The 15,288-nt window shown below is 49.2% G+C and overlaps 1 protein-coding gene across 1 annotated transcript in view; it reads right to left on the bottom strand.

The window, feature by feature from the left end:
- The window catches only part of ECE2 (endothelin converting enzyme 2), an 82,439-nt gene that overhangs the window by 45,703 nt on the left and 21,448 nt on the right, over positions 1-15,288 (bottom strand). Inside the window, exon 2 of the mRNA XM_060242610.1 lies at positions 10,221-10,307. Coding sequence (XP_060098593.1) covers positions 10,221-10,307 — 87 coding nt within the window. The remainder of the gene's footprint in view (positions 1-10,220; positions 10,308-15,288) is intronic.

The raw sequence follows: 15,288 nt of genomic DNA, 5'->3' as shown, positions 1-15,288 counted from the left end.
CTTTGTTAATGTCTGAATGGGAGATCACCAAGGAAGTCCCAGGTTGCTATGCAGAGGCAGGCAATGCCTAACCACCTCTGGTTTTCTCTTGCTTTGAAAACCCTACAGGGTCAACCTTTGTTAGTGGTTGGATGGGAGACCACCAAGGAAGTCCAAGGTTGCTATGCAGAGGCAGGCAACAGCAACCCACCTCTGGTTTTCTCTTGCTTTGAAAACCCTATAGGTCAACCTTTGTTAGTGCTTGGATGGGAGACCACCAAGGAAGTTCCAGGTTGCTATGCAGAAGCAGGCAATGACTAACCACCTCTGGAAGTCTCTTGCCTTGAAAATCCTACAGGATCAGCCTTTGTTAATGTCTGAATGGGAGATCACCAAGGAAGTCCCAGGTTGCTATGCAGAGGCAGGCAACAGCAACCCACCTCTGGTTTTCTCTTGCTTTGAAAACCCTATAGGTAGCTCTCCAGATGTTTTTTGCCTACAACTCCCATCAGCCCCAGCCAGCATGGCCAACGGCTGGGGCTGATGGGAGTCGTAGGCAAAAACATCTGGAGAGCTACTGTTGGCCACCCTTGCCATAGGTCAACCTTTGTTAGTGCTTGGATGGGAGACCACCAAGGAAGTTCCAGGTTGCTATGCAGAAGCAGGCAATGGCTAACCACTTCTGGAAATATCTTGCCTTGAAAATCCTACAGGATCAGGCTTTGTTAATGCCTGAATGGAAGATCACCGAGGAAGTCCCAGGTTGCTATGCAGAGGAAGGCAATGGCAAACCACCTCTGGAAGTCTCTTGCATGAAAACCCTACAGGGTCACCATAAGTTGACTGCAACTCCATCGCATTTTCCACCCTAGAGTTGCCCGATCTCATCAGATCTCAGAAACAAAACAAGATTGGCCCTGGCACGTACTTGGATGGGAGACCGCCAAGGAAGACCTAGATTGCTATGCAGAGGCGAGCAATGGCAAACCATCTCGGGTTGTCTCTTGCTTTGAGAACCCTGCAGGGGCACTATGAGTTGGTTGCCACTTGACGGCACACAATTCTTTAATTATTGCTCTGACCTGACCTGGCCAGCCTGATCGCCTCAGATCCCAGTTGCTAAGCAGGGTCGGCCCTGGTTAGTGCCTGGATGGAAGACCAGCAAGGAAGTCCAGAGTTGCTACACAGAGGCAGGCAATGGCAAACCACCTCTGTTTGCCTTGAAAACCCCATGGGGTCACCATAATTTGACTACAGCTTCACGGCATTTTCTGCCACCTGCTAAAAATGTCAACAGATGGGCAGATCTACTTCCCAAGCTACGACTGTAAACCAGGCTGTTGTGCTTCCCAGATCCTACCGGGAGTGTCCAAGGTTACCAACAGGTAGTGACATATGGGACATCACCACTTTCTCGTGCAGACTTCTCCAGCCTCCTTCTCAACCCCCAGCACCTCTGCTGGGCACAGAGACCCCTCTTCTTTCCTTGAGAACCCAGCTTTCCCTGCAGAAGGTCCAGGTCCCATCCTTGGCTTCTTCAGCTGTAGAATTAACTCTCAGCTGGAGGGTCATGGATAGATCTCCGAGGGACCCCAGTGACATCATCTTTTGTGGTGAGAAAAAGAAGACGGGTGAAGAAAAAACACTAATGAGAGGGGGTGGAAAGGCGGTGGTGGTCAGTCGTTTAGGATGCTGGCCTAGGCCGGGGGTGGCCAAACTGTGGTTCAGGAACCACACGTGGCCCTTTCACACATATTGTGTGGCTCCCGAAGTCCCCACCATTGTAATGCACATTGGGGCCAAGAATCCCAGCTACAAATACAAGTTGATGGGGTGTGAACTAGCAGAGACTGGCCAAGAGAGAGATCTTGGGGTCGTGGTAGATAACTCACTGAAAATGTCAAGACAGTGTGCGATTGCAATAAAAAAGGCCAACGCCATGCTGGGAATTATTAGGAAGGGAACTTAAAACAAATCAGCCAGTATCATAATGCCCCTGTATAAATCGATGGTGCGGTGTCATTTGGAATACTGTGTGCAGTTCTGGTCACCGCACCTCAAAAAGGATATTATAGCATTGGAGAAAGTCCAGAAAAGGGCAACTAGAATGATTAAACGGTTGGAACACTTTCCCTATGAAGAAAGGTTAAAACGCTTGGGGCTCTTTAGCTTGGAGAAACGTTGACTGCGGGGTGACATGATAGAGGTTTACAAGATAATGCATGGGATGGAGAAAGTAGAGAAAGAAGTACTTTTCTCCTTTTCTCACAATACAAGAACTCGTGGGCATTTGATGAAATTGCTGAGCAGTCAAGTTAAAACAGATAAAAGGAAGTACTTCTTCACCCAAAGGGTGATTAACATGTGGAATTCATTGCCACAGGAGGTGGCGACGGCTACAAGCATAGACAGCTTTAAGAGGGGGTTAGATAAAAATATGGAGTAGAGGTCCATCAGTGGCTATTAGCCACAGTGTGTATATATATATATAAAAAATTGGCCACTGTGTGACACAGAGTGTTGGACTGGATGGGCCATTGGCCTGATCCAACGTGGCTTCTCTTCTGTTCTTATGTGGCACAGAGCGTTGGACTGGAGGGGCCATTGGCCTGATCCAACGTGGCTTCTCTTCTGTTCTTATGTGGCACAGAGCGTTGGACTGGAGGGGCCATTGGCCTGATCCAACATGGCTTCTCTTATGTGACACAGAGTTTTGGACTGGATGGGCCATTGGCCTGATCCAACGTGGCTTCTCTTCTGTTCTTATGTGGCGCAGAGTGTTGGACTAGAGGGGCCATTGGCCTGATCCAACATGGCTTCTCTTATGTTCACCTGGAGAAAATGGCTACTTTGGAGGGCGGGATCTGGCATCATGCGGTCCCTTCCCTCCCCAGACCCCACCCTCCCCTGACTCGGCCCCGAAATCACCAGGAATTTCCCAACCAGGAGCTGGCAACCCTATATCAGCCTCCTTAGAGAGTTCTCAGAAAGGGAAGTGCCGGGAAGGGGGGGATGATAAACAAGATTTTTAAGGAATCTAAAGTAAATCACATGAGATTAATGATGGGCAGGCACAGAATTAAAGTGGGGAGGGAGGCAAAGCTCGCCTCCCGCCCCGGAGGGCCACTGCCAGCCAGAGCAGACGATGCTGAATCAAGAGGGTCAGGTTGTCCCTCTTATAAATCCCTCTCCTGGGCAGTGTTTGCTCATCCATCTTGTCTCCCCTGGCAATGTGCTCCCTCCCCCATGCTGTTCAGCAGATTTATCAGCTGGCAACATCTGCCGGGAGGGAGGGATGGAGAGAGACTCTCAGAACAGCTTTGCTTGCCCTTGAGGGGGAAAGCACCGTCCCTGGGCCACGGTGACTTCCCGGCAGCCTCCAGTTGCAGTCCTTGGAGATGGAGATACACAGAGCGGAGGCATCTTCCTGCATTCCTAGTTCAGAGTTTTAGCACCCAATTAGAAAGGAGGGAAGGAGGGCTAAACATTAAAGCACTGGCCCAGTTTGTATAAAGGACAGATCAATGGGTCAATCTTTTCCTGGACTGTACCACTTCGTATTGCACAGGGTGTGTGTGTGTGTGTCTACATGCTTCACTGGTAAATTTAAGACAACAATCCTAAAAATAGCATGTCAGGGATCCTTAGCTAGGCACCCTTGGCCTTCAAGTTCAAGTTTTCTATGCATAGGTGGGTTTTTTTTAAAAAAATGATAAGAATAACATTCATACTTCCTGCACATAAAAAGAATATATTGGATTTATATCCTGCCCTATACTCTGAATCTCAGAGTCTCAGAGCAGTCACAATCTCCTTCATCTCCCCACCCCCCCACAACAGATACCCTGTAACATAGGTGGGGCTGAAAGAGCTCTCTCAGAAGCTGCCTTTTCAAGGACAACTCCTGCGAGAGCTATGGCTAACCCAAGGCCATTCCAGCAGCTGCAAGTGGAGGAGCAGGGAATCAAACCCAGTTCTCCCAGAGAAGAGTCCTCGTACTTAACCACTACACCAGACTGGCTCTCTAGATCCCAAACCAGATCCCAAAACAAGCAAACCCACTGCTTGTTCCAGAGCTTCCAAACGTAAAAGGTTGCCAGTTTCCAGGTGGGGCCTGGAGATCTCCCGCTTTTACAACTGATCTCCAGCTAGGGTTGCCAGGTCCAACTCAAGAAATATCTGGGGATTTTTGGGGTGGAGCCAGGGTGTAATAAGAAGGATTGAGCCCCAAAGGGATTTCTGGCCATCACACTTAAAGGGACCATGCTTCTTTTAAATGCCTTCCCTCCATTTGGAAATAATGAAGGATGCAGCACCTTCTTTGGGGGCTCACAGAATTCGACCTCCTGGCTCAATTTTTTTTGAAACTTGGGGGGTGTTTTGAAGAGAGGCACCAGATGCTAAACTGAAAATTCGGTGCCCCTATTTCAAAAAACACCCCTGCAGAGCGCCAGATACCCAGAGATCAGTTCTCTATTATATCCTATAGAAATCGGTCTCCGTAGGGCATAATGGAGTGCCCAGCAGACATTTCCCTCCCCCCTCCTGCTTTCTGATAACCCTGAAGTGGGAGGAGGGCCTCCAAACTGAGGGATCCCCTGCCCCCAACTGGGGATTGGCAACCCTATATCCAGCTGACTGAGATCAGCACTTCTGGATAAAATGGCTGCTTTGAAGGGTGGATTCTATGGCAGGGGTGTCAAATGGGAGGCCGGGGGGCCTAATCAGGCCCCTGGAGGGCTCCTATCAGGCCCACGAGTAAGTCTGCTTCCTTTCCCTCTCTCTTGCTTCCTTCAGTTATCAGAGGCTGTTAAATAAAATATTACAAGAGCACTAATCTTTTCAGCATGTTTTATTTAAAGATTTTTTTTTAAAAAAAATCTTTCATATGAACATATGAAGCTGCCTTATACTGAATCAGACCCTTGGTCCATCAAAGTCAGTATTGTCTTCTCAGACTGGCAGAGGCTCTCCAGGGTCTCAAGCTGAGGTTTTTCACACCTATTTGCCTGGACCCTTTTTTGGAGATGCCAGGGATTGAACCTGGGACCTTCTGCTTCCCAAGCAGATGCTCTACCACTGAGCCACTGTCCCTCCCCTTTTAATCTGTTTGTCTGTTTCCTTTATAAAGTTTATGTCTCCGCTACCTGCCATTTCATTTTTGACACACATGGCCCAGCCCAACAAGATCTCATTTATGTCAGATCCAGCCCTCATAACAAATGAGTTTGACACCCCTGAGGCATTGTACCATGCGGAGGCCCCTCCCTTTCCCAAACCCCGCAATCTCCCGGACCCACCCCCAAAGTCTCCAGATATTTTCCAACATAGATTTGGTAATCCTATTCCAAAGCAAGGGTAACCAAGAAAGTGCCCATGGGCATGATAGGGCCCAACATCATTCCAGGAGCAAGCCAATTGAGAACGACCAGCAAGGCTTCTCATTGGCCAACAAGGCTTCTCATTGGCCATGGGGAGCTGATTGGCTGTGCAGCTTTTTGAAAAGATGGCTTTGGCAGCGGCTGCCACTACAGCAAAAGGATCTTCACTGTGTGACTGAAGGGAAGCCGCGGCAACCATTTTGTGACGGGCTCCGCCTCCTGCAGCAGCTATTCAGCAGCTATTCATTTGGAGGCTGCGCCCAACATTCTATAGGTGTCCACAGAGCCAAAAAGGCTGGGGAGCCCTGCCCCAAAGCATGGTTGAAGGATTGGGCCATTGTCAGGTCACCTTCTTCTGGGAAGACCACGTCACCTAGGCCAGGGTGGCCAAACTTGCTTAACGTAAGAGCCATACAGAACAAATATCAGATATTTGAGAGCCGCAAGACATGATCGTCAGCTGTTTGAGAGCTGGGAGGGAGGAAAATAGACGGGATGGAAGTGGAAAGAAAGCAACTTTAATTTTGAATGCATTCTCCAAGTTGCTGGCTGGTTTGCATTGAAGAATTGATGTAAAGAGACAAATACCGTCTCCAAATCAGCTGACGGAGCAGTGGGGGCTTTGAGAGCCACACACTATGTGTGAAAGAGCCAAATGCGGTCCTGAGCCTCAGTTTGGCCACCTCTGACCTAGGCATACAGAAAACGATGAGCTTGGTGAGGAGGTAGACAGGGGCCATTTATACTTTAGGTTCTTATTAAAAGGGGATTAGACAGATCATAAGAACATAAGAGAAGCCATGTTGGATCAGGCCAACGGCCCATCAAGTCCAACACTCTGTGTCACACAGTGGCAAAAAATTTTATATACACACATACACTGTGGCTAATAGCCACTGATTAGATCGTTGAAGGATAGGTCTATCTGTGGCTACTAGCCATGGTAACTAAAGGGGGACCTCCACGTTCAGAGACAGTCAATCCCAGAGCCAGGAGGCAACATCTGGGGGAAGGCCTCTGTGCTCCGTTGCTGGACCTCCACAGGAACTGGCTGGTCACAGTGTAATGAGGGATGCTGGACTAGATAGACCACTGGCCTGATCCAGCAGGGCTTTTCTGATATTCTCATGTGCCATTTTGACAATCCAGCGCGTTTAAATGGATGCACGCAAAGCCTGCAGGAAAAACTCCATTCCAGGAGTATGCCTCCGTTCCAGGTTTAAATCTAAAACGCGTGAAGAAGGGAAGGCAGAGAGGTATTGATTCTCTTGCTGGATTGTTCCAAAGACCTGCCTCATCCAGATGCTCCCAAATGAAGCCTGATAGAAGAACATAAGAGAAGCCATGTTGGATCAGGCCAATGCCCCCTCTAGTCCAACACTCTGGGTCACACAGTGGCCAAAAAACCCAGGAGCCATCAGGAAGTCCACCAGTGGGGCCAGAACTCCAAGAGCCCTCCCACTTTTGCTCCCCAAGCACCAAGAACACAGAGCATCATTGCGCCAAATGTAGTGCTCCATCTGTACTTTGTGGTTAACAGCCACTGATGGACCTCTGCTTCATATGTTGATCCAATCCCTTCCCGAAGCTGTCTACGCTTGTAGCTGCCACCACTTCCTGTGGCAGTGAATTCCATGCGTTAATCACCCTTTGGGTGAAGAAGGACTTCCTTTTATCCGTTCTAACCAAACTGCTCAGCAAATTCATTGAGTGTCCACAAGTTCTTGTATTGTGAGAAAGGGAGAAAAGTACTTTATCTTCTCCATCCCATGCATAATCTTGTAAACCTCTATCATATCACCCCTCAGCTGTCGTTTCTCCAAGCTAAAGATTCCTAACCTCTGTAACCTTTCTTCACGGGGAAGGTGTTCTATCCCCTTAATCATTTTAATTGCCCTCTTCTCTGCCTTTTCCATCATAGAGGCATTCTACCTCAAGATTCAGAATACAGAGGTTCTCCTCAGTTACCCAGGCTGGTAGCTTTTCCCGCAGATGTATTCTCAGTGCCTTTGCCTAATCTTTAACTTTTCAATTGCGGAACAAATTGCCCTTGTTCCCAAGTGCTCTGACATTTCAAGAGGGGTAATTTGGCCCACATCATTTCTCTATGAATGACTTTTAAACACCTAAGCTGGGTTGGTAGATTGTCTAGAGAGATCTTCTGTAATCACAGAATAGAATCACAGAGTTGGAAGGAGCCACCCAGGGCACCTAGTTCAACCCCCTGTTCAGGCTAGAGTGGAGTGGCCAAACTTGCTTAACATAACAGGCACGCAGAATAAACACCAAATGTTTGAGAGCCACAAGGGGAAGGAAGGAAGGAAGGAAGGAAGGAAGGAAGGAAGGAAGGAAGGAAGGAAGGAAGGAAGGAAGGAAGGAAGGAAGGAAGGAAGGAAGGAAGGAAGGAAGGAAGGAAGGAAGGAAGGAAGGAAGGAGGAAGGAGGAAGGAAGAAAGGAAGGAAGAAAGGAGGGAAGGAAGGAAGGAGGGAAGGAAGGAGGGAGGGAGGGAAGAAAGGAGGAAAGGAAGGAAGAAAGGGAGGGAGGGAAGGAAGGAAGGAAGGAGAGAAGGAGGGAAGGAGAGAAGGAAGGAAGAAAGGAGGAAAGGCAGGAAGGAGGGAAGGAAGGAGGGAAGGAAGGAAGGAAGGAAGGAAGGAAGGAAGGAAGGAAGGAAGGAAGGAAGGAAGGAAGGAAGGAAGGAAGGAAGGAAGGAAGGAAGGAAAATAGATGGGGAAGGGGGAGAGAAGTAGAGGTAGAGGTAGAAAGATAGCAACCTTAACTTTAAATGCATTCTCCAAGTTGCTGGCTGGCTTGGAGAAGTGGTTTCAAGAGAGAAATGTCTCCTCCATGCCAGTCAATGGGGCGGTGGGGGCTTTGACAGCCACACAATATGTGTAAAGGAGCCACAGTTTGGCCACCCCGGCCTATAGCATCCCTGACAAGTGTTTGTCCAGCTGCTGCTTAAAGACTACCAGAGAGGGGGAGCTCACCACCTCCCTAAGTAACCGATTCCACTGTTGAACAACTCTCCCTGTAAAATATTTTTCCCTAATATCCAGCTGGTACCTTCCTACGTTAATTTAAACCCATGATTGTGTGTCCTCGCCTCTGCTGCCAACAGGAACAGCTCCCCGCCCTCCTCCAAGTGACAGCCCTTCCAATACTTCAAGAGAGCCATCCTGTCCCCCCTCAACCGCCTCTATGCTTGTAGCTGCCACCACCTCCTGTAGCAGTGAATTCCACATGTTCATCACCCTTTGGGTGAAGAAGGACTTCCTTTTATTAGTTCGACTGCTCAGCAATTTCATTGAACGTCAATGACAGCCAGTTTGGTGAAGCGGTTAAGTGTGCAGACTTATCTGGGAGAACCGGGTTTGATTCCCCACTCCTCCACTTGCACCTGCTGGAATGGCCTTGGGTCAGCCAGAGCTTTTGTAGGAGTTGTCCTTGAAAGGGCAGCTGCTGTGAGAGCCCTCTCATTCCCACCCACCTCACAGAGTGTCTGCTTAGGGGAGAAATAGGAAATTGTAAGTCGCTCTGAGTCTCTGATTCAGAGAGAAGGGCGGGGTATAAATCTGCAGTCTTCTTCTTCTTCTCCAGACTGAACCTTCCCAAGTCCCTCAGGCCTTTCCTCAGTGGGCTTGGTCTTCAGACAGGCCCTGATCATCCTCCTTGCTCTCTTCCACACCCAGTCATCTTCCCTGGGTGTCTTTTTAAAAAATGACCTTTTTAGGATGTTTCCTGTTCGGCTGTAACACACCTAAAGAAATGTCTACCAGGACGGCTTCCTGTTTTCAACAATTTCACAGAGAAGCGCTGCATCCATCCTCAATAAGACATTTGTGTATCTGAGACTTAGAAGAAGAAGATACTGGATTTATATCCCGCCTTCCATTCTGAAGAGTCTCAGAGAGGCTCACCATCTCCTTTACCTTCCTCCCCCACAACAGACACTCTGTGAGGTGGGTGGGGCTGGAGAGGGCTCTCACAGCAGCTGCTCTTTCAAGGACAACCTCTGTCAGAGCTATGGCTGACCCAAGGCCATGCCAGCAGGTGCAAGTGGAGAAGTGGGGAACCAAACCTGGTTCTCCCAGGTAAGAGTCCACACGCTTAACCACGACACCAAACTAGCTGATTTAAGCTAGACATGATGGCTAGGCTACAGCCGTGCTGGAGAACGAAGAGAGAGAGAGCTATAGATCTCCAGAAGAAGAAGAAGATGATATTGGATTTATATCCCGCCCTCCACTCCGAAGAGTCTCAGAGCGGCTCACAATCTCCTTTACCTTCCTCCCCCACAACAGACACCCTGTGAGGTGGGTGGAGCTGGAGAGGGCTCTCACAGCAGCTGCCCTTTCAAGGACAACCTCTGCCAGAGCTATAGCTGACGCAAGGCCATTCCAGCAGGTGCAAGTGGAGGAGTGGGGATTTGTCCCTGCAAAATCTCCCCAGCTTCCCCTGAGGATTAAAGTCCTAATAATCATCAATTTGCGGGTGCCAGCGGGGCCTTCGGAGGTCAGGGAGGGGTTCTGGAAAGAGCAATTTTTTTGTGTTCCTTTATACCAGCTCTTTAGATCTCACTTCCAGCTGGCCAGAATCAGCCTGTTTGTTCATCTCTCTCTCTCTCATTCTCGTTCTCTCTCCATTCAGCCTCTGCAACCAACATCGGCCAAGTAATTATGCAAGCACCAGAGCCAGCGCCTTTATTATTAATTAAATATCATAATCTGGTTGCCTGGCAGCCACCAGGACAACTCCTCTGGGAAGCCACAGGGATGCTCAGAGAATCGCATCCGTGCACAGTCTGCACAGTGCGCTTGCACAGTACCGCATGCTGGCCCTGGAAGGCCCGATCCTTCCTACCTCCACGCCGTCCGGAGAGGTGCTCCCATCCGCAGCAGCCTCTGGAGCTTCTTCATCCTGAAACATCGCTCGCTTATACTCCGCCATCTGAAAGGGGAGGGGGGGGGAAGAGGCAGAGAAAAGACTGGTCAAGGGTCTCAGTCTTAAGTCACATCTCCTTTGTCCCCCTATTAAACAGCTGCCAAAATCAGTGGGATCGCCAAGAGTCTTTCTCCAAAGGCACCCTGGGAATTGTAGTTTTGGTAAAGGGACTCTCGAGGAAAGGAGCCCTGAGGGGCATGTCACAGAGAGATTTCAGTCTTGCTATCTTTATGATCTGGTGCTTAGGACACTGAAAATCATCTCTTTTTGCCTGCCTGGCACGTGAGCAGGCCCTATTTCAGACCACGACTTAATTACTCGTGATGAAAAGCTGGGCGCTGCCCAAAAGCGCACAGGCTGTACAGTGTCATTGGCTAAAACACAGCTGGGTTTGTGTTCTGTCGTTCTCTGTTTGAGGGGTTTGGCCAGTTGGCAGAAATGGAGAAACTCCTCCGATGTGAAATAACTCCAGCAACTGAAACTGTGGGTACGTGGAGGGAAAAATTAGGATCGCAAAAGGAAAGGGCTCTCTGTGCTAAAAAAACGCAGGGTTGGTGGGCTTTAGAGTTGCCGGTCTCCAGGTGGTAGCTGGAGATCTCCCAGAATTACAGCCGGTCTCCAGCTTGCAGAGATCAGTTCCCCTGGAGAAAATGGCTGCTCTGGAAGGTGGAGTCTATGGTATGTAGCAGAAACTCATTTGCATATTAGGACACACACCACAGAGGGAGCCAATCCTCCAAGAGCTTACAGGGCTCTCTGTACAGGCCTACTGTAAGCTCCAGGAGGATTGGCTACATCAGGGGGCGTGGCCTAATATGCAAAGAAGCTCCTGCTACAAAAAAAGCCCTGGACCTCTCTGAGGTATAATACAGTATTATTACCTCACAGAGGTCTTTGTCCAAACTCTGCCTTCCCTAGGCTCCACTCTCAAAATCTCCAGGGAGTTCCCAACCCAGAGCTGGCAACCTGAGTTTTCACCTGACAGAGGTTTTGTGCTTTAACAAACAAAATACCTAAATTGTTACATTGGGGGGGGGGGGAGTGTGTGGGCAGCATGTGCCATTTATACCACTGTAAAGGTGAAGCAGAAAGACGATACAGCAAAGCATTTCAATACCACATTAACCTTGTTCTTAACTTTTTAAAAATTGAACATCATCTTTCTTATAATAAAGATGTTCCCTTTTTAAAGAACAGGCTTGAATTCTAGAAGGCCTCTCGTCATAAGCTTTGGCTGAAGCTACAAATAGTAAAGATGGCACCCATTTTTCTACAAAAAACACAAATCTTTATTTACCTCCATAGGAGATGACCCAGAATGTAAGAACAAAGTTATACACACACACACACAAATTATATGGGTAATAACCAGTGTTCCCTCTAAGCTGTGTTCCCTCACAGATTTTTAGCCTCCAGCTCCCAGATTTCTGTCTGAGCCAGTTTGGTGCAGTGGTTAAGCGCATGGACTCTTATCTGGGAGAACCCGGTTTGATTCCCCACTCCTCCACTTGCACCTGCTGGAATAGCCTTGGGTTAGCCATAGCTATTGCAGGAGTTGTCCTTGAAAGGGCAGCTGCTGTGAGAGCCCTCTCAGCCCCACCCACCTCACAGGGTGTCTGTTGTGGGGGGGGAAGTTATAAGAGATTGTAAGCCGCTCTGAGTCTCTGATTCAGAGAGAAGGGCAGGGTATACATCTGCAGTCTTCTTCTTCTTCTTCTTAGCTCAGGAAGGATGACCCCAGAGCACAATAATTTGTGCCGTAGCTCACAACTTTAATGCCAGTAGCTCATAAAGTGGAATTTTCGCTCACGAGACTCTGCAGCTTAGATGGAACATTGGTCATATCTTATGCGGAAATGTAAGATGACCCCCTGTTTTTGTGTAGCAGATGTCTTGAGTGAATACAGGATTATGCATTCCTATTAATCGCGGAGAGCTTATTAGTTGTCATGACTTCCCGTATTTTACCGTAACAGATTGAGATCATTGGCAAACTCCCCCCCCCCTCCTCCTAATTTTTACGTTATTTGAAACACAGCTGCTGCCAGCCGCAAGATAAGGAGCTCCCTTCTGAGCAGGGGAAGCCTTTTATGATTCGTCCTCCGAACGCACTGTTTTTACTTGAAAAGGCAAAGACTCGCCCATAACTTTCCTCTTACAGATACGGTCAGTTAATGTTATATTCTGATCCACAATCCCTCCTATGGGACCGTGTGCTTCCCACAGCCGCATGGCAGGCAGAAATTCAACTGGTCATGCCTTTCCTAACATGGAGAGGCGGGACAGGAGGAAGAAGAAAATGATATTGGATTAATATTCCGCCCTATACTCTGAATCTCAGAGTGGTCACAATCTCCTTTACCTTCCCCCCCTCCCCCACAACAGACACCCTGTGAGGTAGGTGGGGCTGAGAGAGCTCTCACAGCAGCCGGCCTTTCAAGGACAACCTCTCTGCCAGGGCCATGGCTGACCCAAGGCCATTCCAGCGGATGCAAGTGGAGGAGGGGGGGAATCAAACCCAGTTCTTCCAGATAAGAGTTTGCAGCACTTAACCACAATACCAAACTGGCGCAGCTCTGAATTTTGGCTTGTGTCACTCGACTCTTCTTAGGGGCACCAGATTTTCTGCATTGGATCTGGTGTCTCTTCTCAAAACACTCCCACACCAAGTTTCAAAAAGATTGGACCACGGGATCCAGTTCTATGAGTTCCAAAAGAAGGTGCCCCCATCCTTCATTATTTCCAAATGGAGGAAGGCATTTAAGAAGAAGAAGAAGACTGTAGATTTATACTCCACTCTTCTCTCTGAATCAGAGACTCAGAGCGGCTTACAATCTCCTACATCTTCTTCCCCCCACAACAGATACCCCGTGTGGTGGGTGGGGCTGAGAGAGCTCTCACAGCGGCTGCTCTTTCAAGGAAAACTCCTATGAGAGCTATGGCTGACCCAAGATCATTCCAGCAGCTGTAAGTGGAGGCCTGGGGAATCAAACCCGGTTCTTCCAGATAAGAGTCCGCACGCTTAACCACTACACCAAACTGGCTCTCCAGTTGTGTACAGCCCATTAAATGTGATGGCCAGAACTCCCTTTGGAGTTCAATGGTGCTTATCACACCCTTGCTCCTGGCTCCACCCTCAAAGTCCCCAGATGTTTATTGAGTTGGACCTGGCAACCCTAACAGGGAACCAAAATGGTTCACTTCATTCTCTACAACAGGGGTGGCCAACGGTAGCTCTCCGGATATTTTTTGCCTACAGCTCCCATCATCCCCATGCTGGCTGGGGCTGATGGGAGTTGCAGGCAAAAAAAATCTGGAGAGCTACCGTTGGCCACCCCTGCTCTACAAAAACCCTGGGAGGTAGGTCTTCCCAGAGTCCAGTTTCCTCCCCCCCTCACTCTAACCACTACACCATGCTCTCCTATACAGCACAGGGACGGAGAGGCAAAAACGCTTCCCACATTCTGCGCTGTACTACTCATGCTCCAGGCTAGATGATCACCCACCTACTGCTGAGTCTTACCTGCCAAAGGAATCATGCTGTGCCACTTGGCAGCTGTGATTCAGGACTAGGTGGGCAGGAATCTGTTATTCTAGCCGTAGCACTCAACAGTGCTGCACTCTCGCACTAATGGGGGAGGGAGTTTCCGAATCGTGTCTTCCTTATTGCAATTCCGTGCAAGCCCCTGGCTTTTAGGCCCTCAAATAGCAACCTGAACGGCTCCACGCCAATCAGAACGGTGGCAAAATGAACACAAGAAGAAGATATTGGATTTATATCCCGCCCTCCACTCCAAAGAGTCTCAGAGCGGCTCACAATCTCCTTTCCCTTCCTCCCCCACAACAGACACCCTGTGAGGTGGGTGGGGCTGGAGAGGGCTCTCACAGCAGCTGACCTTTCAAGGACAACCTCTGCCAGAGCTGTGGCTGACCCAAGGCCATCCTAGCAGGTGCAAGCGGAGGAGTGGGGAATCAAACCCGGTTCTCCCAGATAAGAGTCCGCACACTTAACCACTACACCAAACTGGCTCTCCACACCAAACTGGTTCTCCCAGCAGAAGAGCCTTGCTGGATCAGATCAGTGGCCCATCTAGTCCAGCATCCTATCTCAAGCAATAGCCAACCCGTTGCCCTGAAGGGATAAATAACCAGGGCACAGAGGCCAAGGCCTTCCCCTGATGCTGCCTCCACAGCAGTGTTCCCTCAAAGCTGAGTTGGTGTGAGCAAGCTTACAGATTTTTGGCCTCCGGCTCACACATTTTTTTGTCTTATCTCAGGAAAAATGGCCCTAGAGCAAACTAACTGATGCAGTAGCTCACAACTTTAATGCCAGCAGCTCACAAAGTAGTAGTAGTAGTAGACGGCAGATTTATACCCTGTCCTTCTCTTCGAATCAGAGCCTCAAGCGGCTTCCAATCGCCCTTATCTCCTTCCCCCACAACAGACACCCTGTGAGGTGGGTGGGGCTGAGAGAGCTCCCCCAGAAGCTGCCCTTTCAAGGACAACTCCTACAAGAGCGATGGCTAACCCAAAGCCATTCCAGCAGGTGCAAGTGGAGGAGCGGGGAATCCAACCCGGTTCTACATCAAAATGGCTCTTTTTTGCTCACAAGGCTCCATGACTTAAGAGGGAACATTGCTCCAGGCACTCGGATTCAGAGATTGGCAGCCTCTGAAGATGCTGGAGAAATGCCAGCCTCCAGGCGGGTCCTGGAGATCTCCCAGAATTACAACTGATCCCCAGATTTGAGCTCTTTGTCCTGGCAGCGTGATCAGAAATCATCTTCCATGAGCTAGCAGACATGTGAAGCTGCCGTCTACTGAATCAGGTTCATGGTCCATCACAGTCAGTACTGTCCACTCAGACTGGCAGCTGCTCAAGGGGAAGTCTCTCACATCATCTGCCACCTGATCCTTTTTACAGAAGATACTGGGGATTGGATCTGGGACCTTCCGCATGCCAAGCCGATGCTCTACCGCTGAGAACC

This window comes from Heteronotia binoei, chromosome 6, assembly GCF_032191835.1.
Source record: "Heteronotia binoei isolate CCM8104 ecotype False Entrance Well chromosome 6, APGP_CSIRO_Hbin_v1, whole genome shotgun sequence".
NCBI classification, from domain to species: Eukaryota; Metazoa; Chordata; class Lepidosauria; order Squamata; family Gekkonidae; genus Heteronotia; species Heteronotia binoei.
Note: the sequence above shows the minus strand (reverse complement) of the source record. Positions and strands in the feature narration are given on the sequence as shown.